Genomic DNA, 18472 nt, shown 5'->3' with positions numbered 1-18472 from the left:
TTCTTTGAGATAGGATGATAGTATTTCAGAAAAGGAGATAACACAAAGGCAAACATGTTTTCAGTATTATTATTCTTGGATCCTAAAATTTTACTTGTTCCACAGTAGTCAGAAAAGCAAAAGTTTTAATACAGACGTAGAAAATTATCTTCAAACCTCACGGTGCACAGGGACAATTCGAAAGACCCCTCTTGATGTGCGTTATCTTGCATTACCTAATACTAAATCTGCAATCACTCTGCCCACTCCTCTTTACCATGAAAAGTGAAAATCCACAAATTCTTCTCTACAAAATAACCGTCAGATCTGAGTGTGTTCACCTGGCTCCATGCCATCTTTACTGAATCACACTTTTGCCCTAAATACTTGTTACAGTTACTGTACATAATTAATCTGTTTTGTTAGCAATGGTGAGCTCTTACTGTAAGGGACTAAGCAGAAAGTGCTCCCTTCTTCTAAGTAATCGATGTAAGTTCCCATAGAGTTACTACTAAATGACATATTAAAAAAAATTGTTTAAAAGAAGAGCTGACAGTCAACTGAAGAACTCAGGGATCTGCTGGGGAAGAAAGACATTTAAGCGGCAGGTTATGGTTTTTACCCAGACCTGCTTGCAAGAGATGAAGGAGATACAGTTTCGCATCAACATTAGATGCCTTCCCCTACCTACCAATATTCCTGACTTCTGCCAAAGGGAAGCTATTCAGAAGCAGATTTGGACCATTTTAACATTGTTTCCCTAAGGTATTAAACATCTATAGTAGCAGAACTCTGGTAAGAATAATTTAGCTGGATTTGAAACAAGTATGCTGTTTGGTGCTCCAAGATCATGTATGTTCAAACGTTTACAAGGAAGTTCAGAAGGTCTGAAAGAATTCATGCTGATGGGCATAACCTCCATGGTACTCCAAATTTCCTACAGCACTACAAACCTGCGATGGTCCCATGATACCGCAACTGCCTTTCTGATTGTATTGGGCCAAGAACAGACTTCCAGCAGAGCTCAAATCAGTGATAGGTGAATAGATTGGAAACTGCATAAATGTTACTGCTATGACCCTACTGTTTGTCAAGGGACAAAGGTGCATAGATATCTCTTTGCCAAATCCTCCTTATCAGTCAGGTCCTCCATAAATCAACAGGAGGCTTCCACATATAGATCAGGTATGGAGAAGCTCCCACGTGACCAGAGAAGAAGGTCTCCCAACATCTTTCTGGACATTTGAACGCTTTTCTCTCATCATCTCCCCCTTAACCCCCACCCTGGGGTTTAAAGCCTCAGCCAATAATTTGGCTTTACATTATAAACCAGATAGGATTAGTTAAGGAATAGAATAAATTAATTTAAAAATACATTTTCTCAATTTATATTCACTAATCCCACATACCAACACTTGTTTGAGGTATTAGCAGTATTCACATTGTACCAAGCCATTCAGATGCCATCCTGCTTTGCATAAATTATAGTTGTTGCAATTAAATTTTGGAACATGGTATCATCATATGTGAATGAACAATCAGCCAAATAGTGTGAAGAGGACATAAGAAGTATCTGCAGTTGGTACTTAGGAGAGTCCATAAACATTTCAGTATTCTAATAATCCATCAGAAGTATGCAATTAAAGGAGGCATTTATGACTTTCGGTGGACCTTCTGTCATTTTTTCTTCTAGCCGAAATATTACATCACAAATTATGGAAAAGAAATCTGGTGGGACTTGATTTTTTATTTTTTTCCATTCTTAGTAAATAAAGGCCTTTTCAGTCTACAGATTAATTTTGATAGTTAGACATGAAGCAATCATTTTGGATAGTCTAAAGTAGTGCAGTCATACTGCTTTCTGTGACTCTGTTTTTTCCTTTCCTAGGACCCTGTCGGTGGTAAACTTTGGTGGTGCCATTTGACTGAATGCTTTTCTGAGTGAGCAGCATTTTACCCTCTCTTTTCCAAAGACTTCATTTTTAATGCCTTGGAATTTCACCATCTTTGGGGCAGGGCTTGGCATGGTGGCAAAACTTAACAATGATCTGAATTTTCAGGCTTCAGACTTGCACTTCCCAGAGCTGGCAGGAGGTCAAGTGGTATGGAGGGAACATGCTAACATGGGATGGAGGTTCTGAGAGAAGGGAAAGCTTTACAGGAATCCTTCCCCTCTCAGCAGCTTTGGACAGAGAGGATTCGCAGGAATAGAAAGAGAAGAGAACATCACCGCTTTCCTTGGCTAAACAGCTGTCACAAACCATGTTCTGAGAGTAAAGACAAACTTGGAGGAGATAAGCACAGCTTGAAAATCTCTCTACTCCTGAAAAGCACTCCAGAACTGAAATACAGATACTCCCAAGTTCTTATTTACAAGCTTACCTTTGAGTAGCATAGTGTTTTGGAACACAGCGTGTATGTTACCTATCCCCCGTGAATCTGCGTTTACTGCTTTTTTGATAGATAGACTGTTGCCATTTTCATAAAGATGGAAGAATAAGAAAATTGTAAACTTTGCATGCAACGATAAACTCAACTTATTCAAAAACTTCTTTCTCTCTCCAGATGGAGTGAGGCTGAATTTTCTGGGAGAAGACGCCTATTTGGATTGCTCACTGACCTTGGAGAAAGAGTGAGTGATATATCCTACCTTCTACTGTTCATGGGAAATGCAGTTACAGCACTTTTGCATGTTTCTGCATAGTACTGCACTTCTGAGAGGTGTCAAGGTGCAGCATATTTGAGTCTTTTGCTGACAACTACACCACCTCTATTCTTACACAACTGGGGTACACAGGGCTCAGATATACCCGCGCACATTTAAAAGGTAATCTCAAATCAGTATCTTGAAAACAATCTGACTTCCAGGTAAGTCCTAAGGAAGCAGAGTAAGGACACAAAGTGGCACATGAGACACACACTGACACACGCATGCTAGCATAATCTTTTAACTCGCATCTCATTGTGAGAATCATTTCTATAATACTAAGTTTTAAAGCTATAAGATATTTTGAAATTGAAACATAAAAAAACCCAGAGCAAATCCAGCTGAAAAATGTCCTAATTCAAATTACATTATGTTTTTAGGAAAAGATCTGAGACACTCGGACCATACAATCCAAAAGTTAAATATAGGTTGGCATATTGCCAACTCTGTTAAGCACACTTGAGGGTGATTTCTGTTAAAATCTTAGATAACTGGTATGCACCCTATTAGATCAATCTGCTACAAAAAAAAGAACAAAAATAATTACTTTATCCTTTATAAAGCATAGGGACATATTTACTTAAAAAGGGGGTAGGAAGCTAGAGCATTGTTGCAAAGAAATGACTTCATTTTTAAAAGACTGATCGTATTACTTTTTACGTCAAAAATAAAGCAAGAAATGCCAGAGTTTCCCCCCATTCTTATAAAAATCGTCCCCATCTTACCACTTATTCTGAATTTTTCCTATTGCTTTTCTCCATCAATTCCCGATTTCCCCCCTAATTTTTCAATCCATTGAAGCAGTTCTTGGCAATACAACACAGCCCCATATGTCAGTATTGGCAGAGAGGATACATCCAACAGCTGCTACATCCTTGCACCTCCCAAAGACTTCACCTGCAAGGGCTCTGCCGCTTTCATCCTGGCTCCCACTCTTCTTACTCTTTCTCCGTCTAGCACAGCACTTCTTCTCCGGCTGGGAAGGCCAGTAAGCACTTCCTTTACAGACCTAGCGCAGCTGCCACTGTGCTCTCTGGACCAGCCAGAAGAGGCTGCCCTGACAGCAGAGTGGAAAGAATGCTTCAGCATAGTGAAAACAAAACTCTTCAGTTCGACATTCTGGGACCACTCAAGCAGCGACTAGTGGCAGATGATCAAAACTGGGCTAGTCACAATGAAAGGGCTTCCACGCTATTTGTCTACATGTCACTCAAGGGCACAATGATTATATATTGCACTTCCACGAAAATGCTAGTCACTTAGATTATTATCAGAACAAAACTATTCATGTCTACACTACTCTGATTACATGAGAACCACTGCCCCCAAAATGCAGAAGCGTGAGATTTTTATATATACATGCACATACGTATATATGTATACTTACATACATGCATACATATAGTATGTATAAACTTTATTTTAGAAATAACAAAACAAGTGCAATTACTGCGTATCTCCAAAAGGTAAGAACTACAAGAGGACCAAGAAAGACACACAAAGTTTTGGCTACTTCTAATTAAAACTAGAAACATGAGGTTGCCCAATTATGCTCCCATCAGCATTCTCCTTTTCCGTCAACACACAATATTATATTCATGAGCTCGCTGATTACGCACACTGTATTCCACATTATATAAGACTAGAAGAATGTGAAAAACCCATTACCAACAATTAATTCATTGTATGAGTTCATACACAGATTCCCCAGAATTTCCTACCGTTCTAATTGCTGTAGGGATTCCAGATTCATCTACCGGGCCAATCCCTGCATAATGTGGAGCTTTAATGACTGTAATTTTTTTTTCTTCTTCTGAGGATCTACAGATTGGTATTGTACTGGTGGTGGTGGTGCTGCCAACAGTCTGAACATGCTGTGAGTATGTCTCTGTGGACTCTGTAAAGATAACATGACAGAATATTGTATAATGACACAATAATCATACTTGGCAGTTATAACACGCTTCCCCATTTCAGTATGCTGTACAAAGACTGACAACAATCTTAACTGCATATATATACAACACTTAAAAAAAAAATAACCTTAGCTGGGGCTTTGCCCTACTTAATATTACATTAACAGAATTATTAACTTATTTAAGGACCAGACAGGCTATTCAACTCAGATCTTCTTAGATTAGAGGTACTTTTTCACAGCATCTTGCTCACAAAAGAAAAGAAGAAAAAAACCCCCACAAACCCAGCAAAAATCTATTGAGAAATAGTGGCAGCAGCCTTTTTCCTATAAATCAGACTCTTGCACCTTTCCTATCCATTCCTTGAAACTAGTGATATAATTTCAAAACTTCTCCCCCCTGCCCAGTCTAGCAAACCATAGAAAATTGATGTTCTGTAAGCACAGCAATAGATTCCAAACAGCCCTCCACAAAGGCTTATATGTTATCTGTTTAGAACCATTGAGTTTTGATACATGAATATTTTTAAAAACCAAATTCCGACATACAATTTTTGTTCCTCAAAGTTATGTTTGTACATATAATTCATAAAAATGGACCTCAGTAACTTTGTATCTGTAGAGCAATGTGATGATCCACCTACAGTACTTTAGGTGAATCGCGCAGGCTGCTACTGGTTTGTGGTGACTTGCAGTATTTCTACCCCTCTCCCCCAAATCTGCCTTTATAATTAATGAAATTAATATGTCACTATTACCATTTCCCTCTAAAATTCAGAGTCATTTATTTAACAAAAACCACCCCACTGCTGGGATGTGTCCTGTGAAAATTTGTACTGCTGCAGATGATGTACTTCCTTCCTATACACAGGAAAAAGAGCCCTACTCCTTCATGCAGCACACTTCAATAAAGTAGTGGGCCGCTATGACAAAGCATTTTTTTTTTTTTTTTTTTTTTGCAAGAGCAGGTACAGTGCCTGTGAGACATTTCTACTGCAGGATAAATGAATATAGGGAGTAAAAATAAATATTCTAACACTACTGGTGAAGATCACAATTGCCTTTCGTGTGACATTAACATCCGCTGATTCTCCTGAAGCAAAATATTTGAATTGTAATATAAATCAGCAAAATAAGCTCTTGTGACTGACAGCTCTAATTTTAATTGAATATTTCTGCTCACTCCTACTGCAGAGAGCTGGATTTGGCATGGCTGTTTTAGCTGTTTACTCAAGTTTGAAATTCTGTAAATAAACCAGTGCTACACATATATGGTGAGGGGCAACTCTGCGTGGCAAATGCCTGAATATTTGGGCCTTTTTCCCAAAATGCATGATGTTAAATTTAGAAAACATTTTGGATTTGATCTTTCATTCTTCATAGGCCTCAAACTGAGGCCATCAGTGGGATTTTTACGTGAGCAAAGAGAATTAAATCAGGCTGTTATTGTGGAACACAGAACTTCAGCATCATACAAAAGTAAAAGTCATGGGAAAACACTTATTTCGGGTGTATCCAAAACAGAATTGATAGGCCTTTAGATCAGCAGACTGGAAGCAATTAAAGAATCTAGAATTCTGGGATGTGGAGAAACCCATATATACAGTTTTTGTACTTATTGCTATGATAAGAATAGCAGCATTTGTCTAAGCCGTAAGTCTCAGAGCGAGAACTGTCACCTAATAAACCCTCATGCGCAACAAAAAAGTAACCCCCAGAATCACATTTAAATTATTTTGCATGTATGGTCTTATCTGAACATGCAAAACACTGGTAGATAAAGCAGCAAGCAAATGATTGTTCTGGCCAAACTGGTTTATACTGGCAAAGTGCCTTTCTAAGGCTGGTCACATATTAAAAAAAAATAATTAAAAATGCCCTACAAAAAAACCCAACCCATAGACAAATTATAGATTGACATGGCTTTAGGTTTTTAAAAGCCCAGAGCCCCTCCCTTTGTTGGCAGTGTTTCTACTGAAGATTACAGAAGTTGTGGGGAGAACCAATGTACAAAGTTAGCCCTTGGTTTCTTAAAGAAGGCAAAATCTGAAGGGGCTGCACAGGTTGAGCTATTTTGATATATGCTCTTTCCTTAGTAAAGCTAGTAGAAAGGTGGCAAGAGGTCACTCTCGCACAAATAAGTAATAAAACTTAATACTAACTCCAGTTCAGGATCACTACTGTATCTAATAATAAATGCTTTTTTTTTTTTTTTTTTTTTTTTGCATTTGCTTCCCAAGGTAGGTGAATAGACAATACCTTCATTACGGATGTGAAGCACTCTGCAGTTGTTTGCAGTCTTTGCCACATGAATTGGAATATATTGTGTAATGTATAAAGCAAACGTTCTGTGTGAGGCTTACCCATCATCCTGCCATGCTGCATGATAACAATGTTGGAATTGAGTGAAGCTGGTGGAGGGTAAGCTGAAGAAGGGGAAAAAGGCCTTTGAAAATGACTCACTGGGCTGGCAGCAGTGCCAGAGTTCCCATTCACTGTGATCTGAGCCTGAGAGAAACAAAACAATATCCCATTAAACTACACACAAAGCCCTCCGACTGCCATCCCAAACAAAGAGTAATGCAAGACTGTCATCCACACGACTATTAGCAGTTGTCAGGTACCTAGCCATAATGGCATCTGCATTCACTGAAATACAAAACTCATCACAAGGGGAGCAGAATGTGTTCCTTATATACCTGGTACCTCCCCCCCTTCTCTCCTTGTATGTGCTGTCTGTGAAGCATGCTGAAGTCATGGGAAGGTGACAGAAAGACCACGGTCAAGGCAACGAAGATGGCACAAACAAGGTCTGCAGCGGTCTGACAGCAATATAAAACGAAGATGGCAGTAAAAGTTCCTCTCGTGCAACAAAGACTGCCTGCCACAGATCACTCACTATTCCCTTAATGCACATGGTCAAGCCCTACTGATATTAATAGGAACTTCTGTGCAGACCGAAGGGAGAAGTCTCATTAAGATTAGCTAAAGAGAGTGAGCCAAAGCTTCTTTAAAAATGGAAGCCAGCTGGAGTGATTACAGGATGCTGATATGTAATCTATCACAATAAAAATAAATAGCACCAGTAAAAAAAAAAACACAAAACCCACAACCACAAAACAACAGAACAAAATCAAGTAAGTAAAATGGGAAAGCTAAGTAAACTGGCAGTATAGCAGCATCACAAGCCATCTAGGCTTTAGTCACAAGAGGTACTTCTGAAACAATCTGCTTCCCTGCCCCCAGTTTAGAATCCCCACATCTGAGCTGTAGCACTTTTATGGGGAGTATTACAAGGATTAAAACAGATACTAAGAAAGCATTGAATGAAACGAGTGGGTAGTGAATATTTCAGCAGAAAAGGGAGGGAAGCTCTCTGTAACATCTCCTTTAATGCAGAATGCCTCTTTAAATCTGAACAAAATCAGAAGTGCTACAAATTTTACTCAATTTTATAGAACAAAAGAGAAGAACTGAAACATGCTGTAAATGTAAAGCATGAGATTATCTGAAGCAGCAACGCATAAATAAAAAACTTATTAAAAAGTATGTTATTTCTACATTTAAAAATGAAATGGTTCATGACCTCTTGTATACATTTGTATTTTGGAGATTACTGATCTGATTTTAAATTTTTAATGTCTCTGCCTCCAATAGCTGAGAGAGTAAAATGAATTCTGGCTCCTATGCAGACATCATGTGAACTCCTAGATGAATCCAAGGCGTTCTCATTTTAAGGATGCCTGTTTTCAGAACTGAGCTGAAAAGTTTGTGTTGTGGTGATGCCTCCATTAAAACTGCTGTGTTTAAACGTCTCCTCTCTTAATAAAGTCAAGAACCAAAATGTAAACTAAGTTGGCTTTTCTCACATCATCCTCCCCTCCAAAAGAACTTGGAGCTGCAGGGAATACAAAAGCTACAGGAGCTCAAAGATAGCATTTCAAGAGGTATGAAGCCATGTTTTCAGATCAGGTTCCTAGATGAGGCCAGCCATCTCTACCCTACTTCAGGGATTCACCCATTCTCTTTTCCTGTCTATTGTCTTTTTGGGGAAGCTTGTTTCTAAGGAAGACAGGGTGCAACTACGTTCAGAACCTTACACCTTCTTACTCATTTACTATGGCTTTTGTTTCTCTGAAGAGAGGAGCAGAACTAGTGTGAGGACTTTGTAAAGCAGAAAGCTACTCCTATGAATTTCTGTAATAAAAAATTAAGATATTCCTGTGATGGGCTTTACCAAATAGCTGGGTTAGACAGTAAGGCTCTTACACTAAGTAGTACACAATATAATGAAAACAGGACCCAGACAAGTAGCTGATGGACATCAGTCATAAATGTGTATGTGGCGTGTCCATATATGACATTATTGGGTTTGCTTCTGAAAGTTTTATAAAGGATATCAGCTCAGCTATAATTTCTTAGTTCCTAATGACCTTCTCTTTGAGGAAAGTTTCTGTGAAGGTGGCTATTGCATTTGTTTATCTGGTGCATCTTGCACTGGTGAGAGGGTTAGCTATAAAAGATAGTTTTGTGAAGTTTCAAGTTCCAAGGGCCTTTCCTGCCCTTGGAATCATTTGAGAACTACTGACATTTCAATCTGAGAATGTGATGCTTTAGTTCCAAGTGACAGAGTCTGTTCCCAGGAAGTAAAGGAAGTAAAATCTTTAAGATGACTATTAGTGAATTAGACCTTTTACTTTCCTAGGTAATTTCCTTTGTGGGACAATAAGATTATACAGAAACTATTTCACCAAAACACACCTATTTGCCAGTTTAGTGGGAAGATAATCCTCATCTCTTTCTGTTGTTCATTTCCCTAGGCTCCTCCATTTATTTTTTTTCTCCAGTATACTTCACCTGTGCTCCACTGCTAGCAGAGCCATCTAATTCTCCTGCTAGGTAATCAAACTCTTGTAAAGATTCCTCCTAGGTACCACGTTTACATTTCCTTTAATTTGCCTGAGCATCAGAAAAAGCAGCTCTCTGGAATTCTGAATCAGAGCAGAGAAAAACATCTATTTGAGACTGGAGCTGCTTTCTAACTTTCTGCTGAGGCAGGCAGCAAAGGGACAGAGGTCCCATTATGGAGGTCTGAGCAGTTTTGTGCAACAACGCTGCACAGCACACCCCTGGCCTCAAGACATTGAATTAGGCTAAAATACTCAGGATCAATTCTTGCAGCTTGAGACAGTCCTGGAACTCGGGAAAAGGCAAAAACCTAATGTGTACTTCCATTTCCAAGTTTCCATTAGATTCCACAATTTTAAACTACATAAACAAAAAGAACCCATAAAAATTACTTTATAAGGGAAATGTTCATAATTGGAATAGAGTCAGAAAAAATAGTTTCCAAAACCAGCTCTTCTCTGATTTTAACTCCAATTCAAAGCATAAGCCCAAGTAAGAATTAAAATTCTCATACTTCAGGTTTTCAAAGAATCTGTAATCTGTGACTAAAAGTATGGCCAATTAACCACAGTTTTATGTTTAGCTCTGCCTTTTGCCTGGAATATTTTACAATTTTGTTGATTCAGCTCTTCTTGATGCTGTTTCTTCTTCTCATAAGATGTGCTGCAAAACCTTTTTGCCTAAGCTCTCATTAAGGACCTCAAGAATAAAGAAACAACCCCAATGTCTTTGAAAGCGTGGTTCTGTCTTACGTGGGCACACTGCTGGATGGCACAATCCTGTATTACTTTTATTGTTTTCTCAGCGGTTTTCATCTACAAAACCAACAGGACTCTCCTTTGAGAATGAAGATCACTATAGAAGTAGAGCCACTAGCAGCACACCAGCTGTGTGTGCCACCAGCTTCCCCATCATTTTCTCATTTCACTGATAGATTTATAGTCATCTCGCCCTCCTCTACAGAGGATGGGAGACAAAGACTTTTCTACACAGTAGAGGTGGATCTTGCCAGCAGTTTAACTTCTGTGGGGCTCTTAGGACTGTTTGGGCATTTATGTCCTTTGGTGGGAGACTCATCCTTTGTCCATTAACGGTGAACAACTGCTACGCTCATCCCTGCCAGGTCTAAGAGAGAAAGTGGTAGTCAGATCTGACCATACCATATACCTCTACAGGGAGACTACCTGAAAAATGGAAGAAGGAAAGACTGTTCGCTTCTGCTTACAAAAATGGTGCTCAAAGAAAACAAACACAGTTAGCTAATTATTTTAGGTTAGAAGAAAATATAAATGTTCCATGCTTCCCATAGCTAGTAAACGGTCACGTAGTGATTGTGCCTTATTTACAAAGACCAGTCTATATTGATTATGGTATCTGCTTACAACTACTGGGCTGTATGCAGATTCACAGTACTGATTCTTCAAAAAAAAAAAAAAGTTTCAGAGCTGTGTTACAAGACTTAGGAATGACAGCTTTTACATGCCTGTTATTAATACTATTTTTTTAAACAGCATCCAGAGCCCTGACAACAGATCGTTGACATTCCAGGTGACTATGTGCGAGTTTGGGCTCAAAATACTTTTTATAAAATATACATGAAACTTTAAAAATACATACACTGTTTGCTCTTTTCAGACCTGCAAATGATGGCATGTTGAAGTATTTGTACAAAGTTTGAACACTGTTGTGACCCAGTAAAACTTTGGTTTCAGAACATCTCTGTTTTGTAATTCAGCAATGAATTGCTCGATCTAAATGAAAGCTTTGTTCTGACTCATTTTAATGATGCAGATAATCTCAAAAGAAATAAGAAGTGATCTGGATTTGACCCAAATTCCATACCTTCTTTCTACCATATGGGAGTGTACTAAGGTACAGAAAAGTGAATGTACATATAAAATGTCTAATAGCATGCTGTTTTTTCCCTTGACTTAACCAAGAGAAAACTAACAGACACTTGGGTACTACAAGATTACTTATGAAGTTCACTCCTGTAAGAAACTGTGCTTAGGAGAGGAAAAGGTTAGTTAGAGGAGAGAAAAACAGTTTCGTGCAGTCAGTGGTCATGGCTGGGGAAAAAAATGCGTTAAATATTGCAAACATTTACTATGAATTTACAAGTTATACTACTGAAATCTGTACCTCAGTATAAACCAAAAATCGTGGTAGCCCAGAGGCTACAAACTCCACAAACCTGTACGTTGCTAACAATATTTTAAACAAATCTCTTAAAACTCTACAGACAGCTTGCTTTTAATGCATTTGGAACAGATATTTATCGAATTTATTTTCATTTATTTTAAGCAAAGTGTTTGATACTCCGTAGCTGACCATACAACTGTGCAACAACTTAGTATCATTTTCTTATTACCAAATCTGCTATGCCAATGATTTTTTTTAAACAACTGTTGCAAAACATACTGTCAGACTGTGAACACAGAAAACTACTAATGGCATACTTGTCTGTGTAACAGGATAACAGACAAGTTTGAATTCTTTTCCCCTTTGACAACCTGTTTGAACAAAATGGAGGAGGAAAAAAGGAAGCATAATTACATGAGAAGTGGCAGCAGTGTTGGTTAACGTGGTGCCATCTGACACAGCAGACATCTGGCTCAAGGTTGGGGAAGGTGTTTCAGAGCAGTCAGTAGTATCATAGCTACAAGTCTGCAGCTCATCTAGAATGGCTGTGGAGGACTCACTCACTGTGCGGGAGGAGCACTCACTCATGGCAGAATCTGTGCTTACAGAGGCTGTTTCATTCCTGTGGATAATACCTTCAGAAGCTAGGTATGGGCATTTATATGAAAACTGTGAAAGGGCTGGGGTTTTATAAAAGCGTGAAGGCAAAAAATCATCAAGCGTTGGCAAAGAATATGGTACTAGATGGGTGCCACTGTCTGGTGAGAAAGAGGCTCTGTTAACTGGTACCACAGGAGGAGGAAGAGGCAGTGGAGAAGCTTCTGTTGCTGTTTGTCTGTGTGTCTGTGAAGCATTTACCTCCATCACAGGGGCAGTTACTTTCTGGTTTCCAAGCTGAGATTTGAGGAAAAAAAATAAGAAAAGAAACAGATTACCAAATGAATAAAAAACTTTTCCCTTTGCCTCTTGCTGTGTGTAGGAGAATTACAAAAGCGTAAGTTTTTCAGCAGCCCGAGGAAGTTCACATTCACATGGATTAGGAAATGAATCAACCACGCTCTATATTAAAGTAGGAAAACATTAAAGAAATGAATGCATCAAATACTAGTGGAAGCAATGCCAGAAACCATAGTGTGCTGGGGATGAATATCCATAATGTACTGCATATATTAATGATCTTAGTTGTGCATTGAGAAGGTTCACACTACTTTATACTTCACATAAATATGAGGCTAGAGAATGTCATGCTCATTTTGTTTGTAAAAGGAAAAAAGGATCTGCAAGTCTAATCTCTGTAAAAGTTGCTCTTTTTTTTGTCAAGGGGCATTTTGAAATTAAGTGTAATATACAGATGGGCAGGAGTGCAAGCTAAATGGAAACACTAATATTGAATGTTCATATGATCCGCAAGCAATAGGTTGGGGACTTTTTTGCCCCTTGTGACTGAATACATCTTCTCCACTGCCTCTAATAAGAATGTTTGGATGATCTTAGAATTTCCAAGCACCCTGGAAGCACCCTGTCAGCCTACTGGATAAGGTGTACGCATAGCAGCCTTTTCGACATTAGAGGACACAAGGATAGTTAGGGTAACTGGTATAAATCTGAGGAACAACAAAGACTGGGAGCACAAGAACAGGACAGGGATGACTTCATACTGAAACAAAACACACTAGTTGTTTGGCTTCAGTGTAATTCCTTAAAAGTATAAGGGAACATCCTCATGAGAGGGCTTCTGAAAACTGCCACACAATATATGAGCTTTATGTTCTGTTATTTCAAATCAGTCACAGGACACCGGGTTTAAACTAGTCCTGACACTGGCTTTTTGCATCTACAACTTGTTTTTGAATTAAAGATACATGGAAAGCACGTTGCCATCCAATCTTTGTTAAACAGCTGCACAAATTCTTCTACACTGCCTATTAACCACAAGCTTTCAATCCATTCCTGAAGTACATCAAAATCCTGTCTACTTCAGCACTAATGGTTTCATTCTTGATAGGGCTGAGGAACTCCAGAATAGCTGCAGGGAAAGAGCATTTGCGATTTTAAATTTATGTAAAATACAGGACAGTAATATACTATATGCAGTAATTACTACTTAAAAAAAGCAACATTTACTCATAGATATCACTTTGTTACCAATAATATTATGGTTATTTCCTATGCTCAGAATAGGCAGATGTCTTTAACTCTAATCATTCAAAAAATGTTTCAAGCCATCAGATTAAAATGCCATTTTGGCATTTTAATACAAAATCTGAAAATATCTTCTAAAGCCCTTATGGAAGACTTGGAACACAACCCAGTTTGTGCTACTTATGAGAGGTCACTGGGGGTCCAGTTCCATAATTCTTGCTGAGATCAACTAGAATTTACCCAAATAACCTTACTGAGGTCAACGGGACCATCCCTATGAATAAGCATTTCAGAAAAGAATCTTAAGCATGTGAACAGATATCCATCACTTGTTCCAAATGGTTCAAAAGAACTCTTTGGCATTACTGGATCTCTGGGGTACACAAAAATAGCCAGAAGCTGCTGTTAAAATCTGCAGTTAAAACACTGATGAGACTTAGTCAAGCAGCTTAAAATCCAAATCTTATTCACAGCAATGTTTCAAATCTACAACTGAAAAAAACCCCAAAACCTTTCCATAGAGTAAATCTGAACAGATTACTTCTTAATCAGAAAATCAATAATTGACTGTATGACTGTAAAAGGAGATATGATTTTTAGAGATAACTAATTTGACAATGGAAATTTCAAAAGAACAATGGAATACTATTAAAATAATTTCATGAAAAGCAATCAAATGCAGATGTGAAACAGCTGGTTATACAGCACAGTATATCAGGTGTTTAAGATGTGTGCATTTACGTACACATATAAGAAACAGTAATTTCACTTCACAGATACATAAAGGGAAGACAGAACCATCATTCATGATGAATTTCATCATCCATGTCATAATTCAAGATCTCCAGCAAAAGACATGAACCAGGAGATCATAATGCAATTATGAGGCAGAGCCAATTTCTTGAGACCAGCTATCCTCTCAGCATCCCCAGAGGAAAAGTTACATATGACTGAGCCAAAATATGTAAATTGATCTCTAAATTGTTAAAATAACAGGAAATTTTGGAGACTTGAGAAACCTAGTAAGCCTTCTGGCTTTGAACTGAGAAGATTGCCTGCATGCTTGAGAAAAGAAGGGATGGACAACACAAGAACAGATATTCAGGGTGCATCCAGAGAGCTAGTGAAATTGAGTTCTTAAAGAATTAAAATTCATTGTGTTTGGCAAATAATAGCTGATTTCGTCAAGCCAAATTCTTAAAAAGAATATAAAGTTATCATTCTTACAATGTGGGTAGAAGGAATGCAGCAATTCTAGGTACTGATTCCTAACATGAAGTTTCTCAGCTTTGTAGAGTAAAACTTAAATATTCTGCCTAGTTCTAGAATTCTGTCATAGGTACAACCATCACTCTGGGAAAGAGTGGCTGAAATGGTGATTTAAAACAGCATTATTTTTGAAAACTGATTACACCATTTAAAAAACATGGAAAGTTGGTAATCTCTAAACAGATACATTTGGCTACTACTAATCCATATTTTTCATCACTGCAAAAACTATGAGAAGGACAAGGCTGAATGCATTCCAGAAAACTTTTAATACCAGTTCCATTCAGTGTGCTTCAGATTAGGTTTGTTATTGTTATAGCGCAAGAAACGCTAGCAGAAATCAGGCGGATTAAATGCCAAACAAGTATTTAATCAATTAGAATGATGAAAAACTAGTTAGACTACATAATTATCTTGGGTTGTGGAGGACGCTTGAGAGAGAAAGAGAGAGAAATGTCATCACAGTCCTAAAGTGAACTGAAGGTCTCAAGCGCAGCTTCCTGCTGGTCCTTAGAAATGTTCACCTTCCATCAAATAGTAAAATGTCAGGCCTGAAGAATACAATTGCTACCCAATTCACCTGAAGTAGACATGTGACCCTAGTACGGGTTTCAAAACCAGTCATCTATCATTTTAATGCAAGATCTATGGGGAGTGATGTGAGATTACTAATGACACCAAAGTGCTGGCCTTGCTTCAACAGTCAAGACACAGATAAGGAGACTCAGAGATAACTGAATAAATCCATTTTGTTAATACATAGCAGAGTTTAGTAGTCAACAATCAAATTACACCCATACGCTTGCACAAATGGGTAAAAATACCTCTGGTTTTAATTGTTAAAAGCTCATGTCAAAATCTCCAAACTGACGCTGCAAGTTATATCCTATGCTCATTTTTACTACCTAGTCCTCTTATTCTAAACTCATTACAAGGAGGTGGAGCTCAGCCCTTGTGTAAAATCACGCTAGTGATACAGAACTTAAAATGAAAATTCTGTGCTCGATTTTGCTTGCCATCTGTCCCCCAAATATTGAAACCTGTCTTCTCTCCCTTCTACATCACTCAATGTATTGTCCATACCTAACAAACAGTAATGTATTAGATAAACCAATTCAGAAACATTTTTTCTAATTTCAGGGTTATTTTCCTTGATTCACTTGTCTGCAGCTATAAGGCTGGCAAAAGAAACACTTTCATAAACACCTAGTAGCGTAGATTTTATTCCTCCAGGACACCAGGACTAAACCAAGTGTTCACTCATCTATGGAATTCAAACAAACAGGACAGATGTTTTGCATCCTCAGTTTTATAGAGCAGTATCTAGAACAAGAGGATGCTTAGGTGTTTATTTCAGAAGATGCAGCTCAGAATTCTTCATCAGTTTATAACTTTTTCTTATTAAGAAATTTGGACAACAGACTTTACCTCCATCAGTCTCATACTAACAAACACTAATTTCTCTGCTGAAATAGATTAGGTTATTTCTTCCATATCTGCAGTATGGTACAGAAGAGCAGCAACTCTCGAGACTATAATAATGAAAAAAATTTAATATTGAGTAACTTGAATACTTCTCTTTTCATATATACTTTTAAGGGGTTTAACCTTTCTCTGAGTAGGAGTGTTTAAAAAATGTCACTTGGTGAGTCATAGCACACTTCTGCTTGCTCCTAAAGTTTCAGCAGATAAGCTCTGAAAAGAAGCGCAAATAGGAGCACAAACATAACAAGATACATTAAAGAATACTGCAAAATTGTTATGCATGAACTTGGAGCATACAAGCTCTCTTTTGGCTGTATTTTTCCAGCTTTGTGACATAATATAGTTGTACATATTATTCCCTATACACATAGATACCCATACATGCACAGTATTTCTCATTCACCACATCTTAAGAAGTGATGATTAGCCAATCTTACCTCATTCTCCTCCACATACATAAACCCAGATGCAGAGGGAGAGTTGTTTGTTCTTACAGAGCCTTTCTAAAAGTATTTGATTGGATTTTGAGGGTTTCTGTGGTGGCTTTGAACATTGCTGGTGGGCCAGATCTGCAGTCTAAGACCATCCCTAGAGGATATAGCTTAACATAACACACTATGATCTCCATATACAAAAGTATTTTAACTACTGCACAAAGACCTGTAGCGCTTGCAAATCTAAAACAATTTAAAAAATGAAAGTAGTATCACGCATAGTATACTGAAAGTTAATTTGTCTGTGCGAGAGAAATTGTGAACTTTGCAAATACCATGAGATACAGCACTAAAGGGGATCATAATTTTTAGCATTAGTTAGAACAGTTCCAAGATTTCAACCAGAGATGAGAGTTGGAAAAGAAATCTTTTCAGACATATAGCTGTAGCCTTTATTGCTAACTGCAGCCCATGGCATCTAGGCTTTAGGACCTCACCTGATGCAGAATTTTACACCACCTCACATGCTGATTTGTACTTTCAGCTATGTGTTTTCAGCTATGTGTTTTAACACAGAGCTAGGAAAACCCACTGGTTCCATGAGTCGATTGTGATGCCAGATACACCTCTTCATACTAATGTTTAGAATTTATTTCAAAGTTGAACATCAGGGAGGATGTCAGCTGAATTTTGCAGGCAAGAGATCAATAAATGGATGCAGTTTGAAAAGCTGGCTACATTCCTTAATGATCCCTGTGATCAACTGAAATTTTTATCATTTTATTCAAAGAAACACAGCTGCCAAATTTCTGATCATTCTTCCCACACACTGAAACCAAGGTGAAGGCAGAAAAATTAGTGTAGAATTGCCAAACAATTCACAGCTACTTTTCTGACTTTTGTCAGCTCATAGTGAAACTAAAACAGATTCTAAAATAAAAAGAAATTGAAAGATTAGTTTTGACTTTTAAAATTCTAAAAAAAAAAGTAGCTAGAAGATAAATTATTTTTAGTTATTCTGATTAGAGTTTGAATATTATTCTGGATCATAAAAAAAGGTATTTCCCCCAATTCTTGTTAGCTGTCATAAACCCACTTTCTGTTTGAGAGACACTTTGATTTATCTGAGCATATATAAATGAATCTTATTGCTAACAGGCTGAACAACTATTTTTAAATGAAAAGAAAACATATGACATGGAAATTGTATTGGCCACACCTACACCTGTTCTACTATCTGACCGTATCCCTTGATGCCCATATTTAAAAGGCTTGCAAGCCTGCCTCCTATAATCTTCATACCTACTCTCTCTACCAGAAAAAGCTCTTGCTCAGCCTTCATTACTGTTTCTGACATGATTTCTTTACTGTGGTTCTTGCTTGAACTGACTTGTTTTACTTGACAAAAATCACTGATTCTTCTCAAGGGTAAAGCAACTTGTTTTTCTCAAAATATTCTAAATTCTATGTAGCCTAATAAAAGCGTTTAAG

At 37.8% G+C, this 18472-nt stretch overlaps 1 protein-coding gene and 1 long non-coding RNA gene across 25 annotated transcripts in view; one reads left to right on the top strand and one right to left on the bottom strand.

Moving 5' to 3' along the window:
- LOC142030905 (uncharacterized) overlaps positions 1-9023 on the top strand; it is a 115881-nt gene extending 106858 nt beyond the window's left edge. The window contains exons 4-7 of one of the 3 annotated variants that reach the window (XR_012650352.1): positions 1868-1920; positions 2545-2611; positions 4514-4562; positions 6842-9023. This is a non-coding gene — a long non-coding RNA (uncharacterized LOC142030905). Of the gene's footprint in view, positions 1-1867; positions 1921-2544; positions 2612-4504; positions 4563-6841 lie in introns of all 3 variants that reach the window. The other 2 variants (XR_012650347.1, XR_012650353.1) reach the window with 2 other exon arrangements.
- SORBS2 (sorbin and SH3 domain containing 2) overlaps positions 1-18472 on the bottom strand; it is a 188346-nt gene that overhangs the window by 55293 nt on the left and 114581 nt on the right. For 13 of the 22 annotated variants that reach the window (XM_075027196.1, XM_075027276.1, XM_075027230.1 and 10 more), the window contains 3 exons: positions 12066-12545; positions 6965-7109; positions 4408-4583 (listed from right to left, as the gene is read on the bottom strand). In XM_075027196.1, the coding sequence (XP_074883297.1) occupies positions 4408-4583; positions 6965-7109; positions 12066-12545 (801 nt within the window). The remainder of the gene's footprint in view (positions 1-4407; positions 4584-6964; positions 7110-12065; positions 12546-18472) is intronic. The other 9 variants (XM_075027340.1, XM_075027317.1, XM_075027348.1 and 6 more) reach the window with 2 other exon arrangements.

This window comes from Buteo buteo, chromosome 1, assembly GCF_964188355.1.
Source record: "Buteo buteo chromosome 1, bButBut1.hap1.1, whole genome shotgun sequence".
Taxonomy (NCBI): domain Eukaryota; kingdom Metazoa; phylum Chordata; class Aves; order Accipitriformes; family Accipitridae; genus Buteo; species Buteo buteo.
The sequence above is the reverse complement of the archived record's forward strand: the minus strand, read 5'-3'. Positions and strand labels throughout refer to the sequence as shown.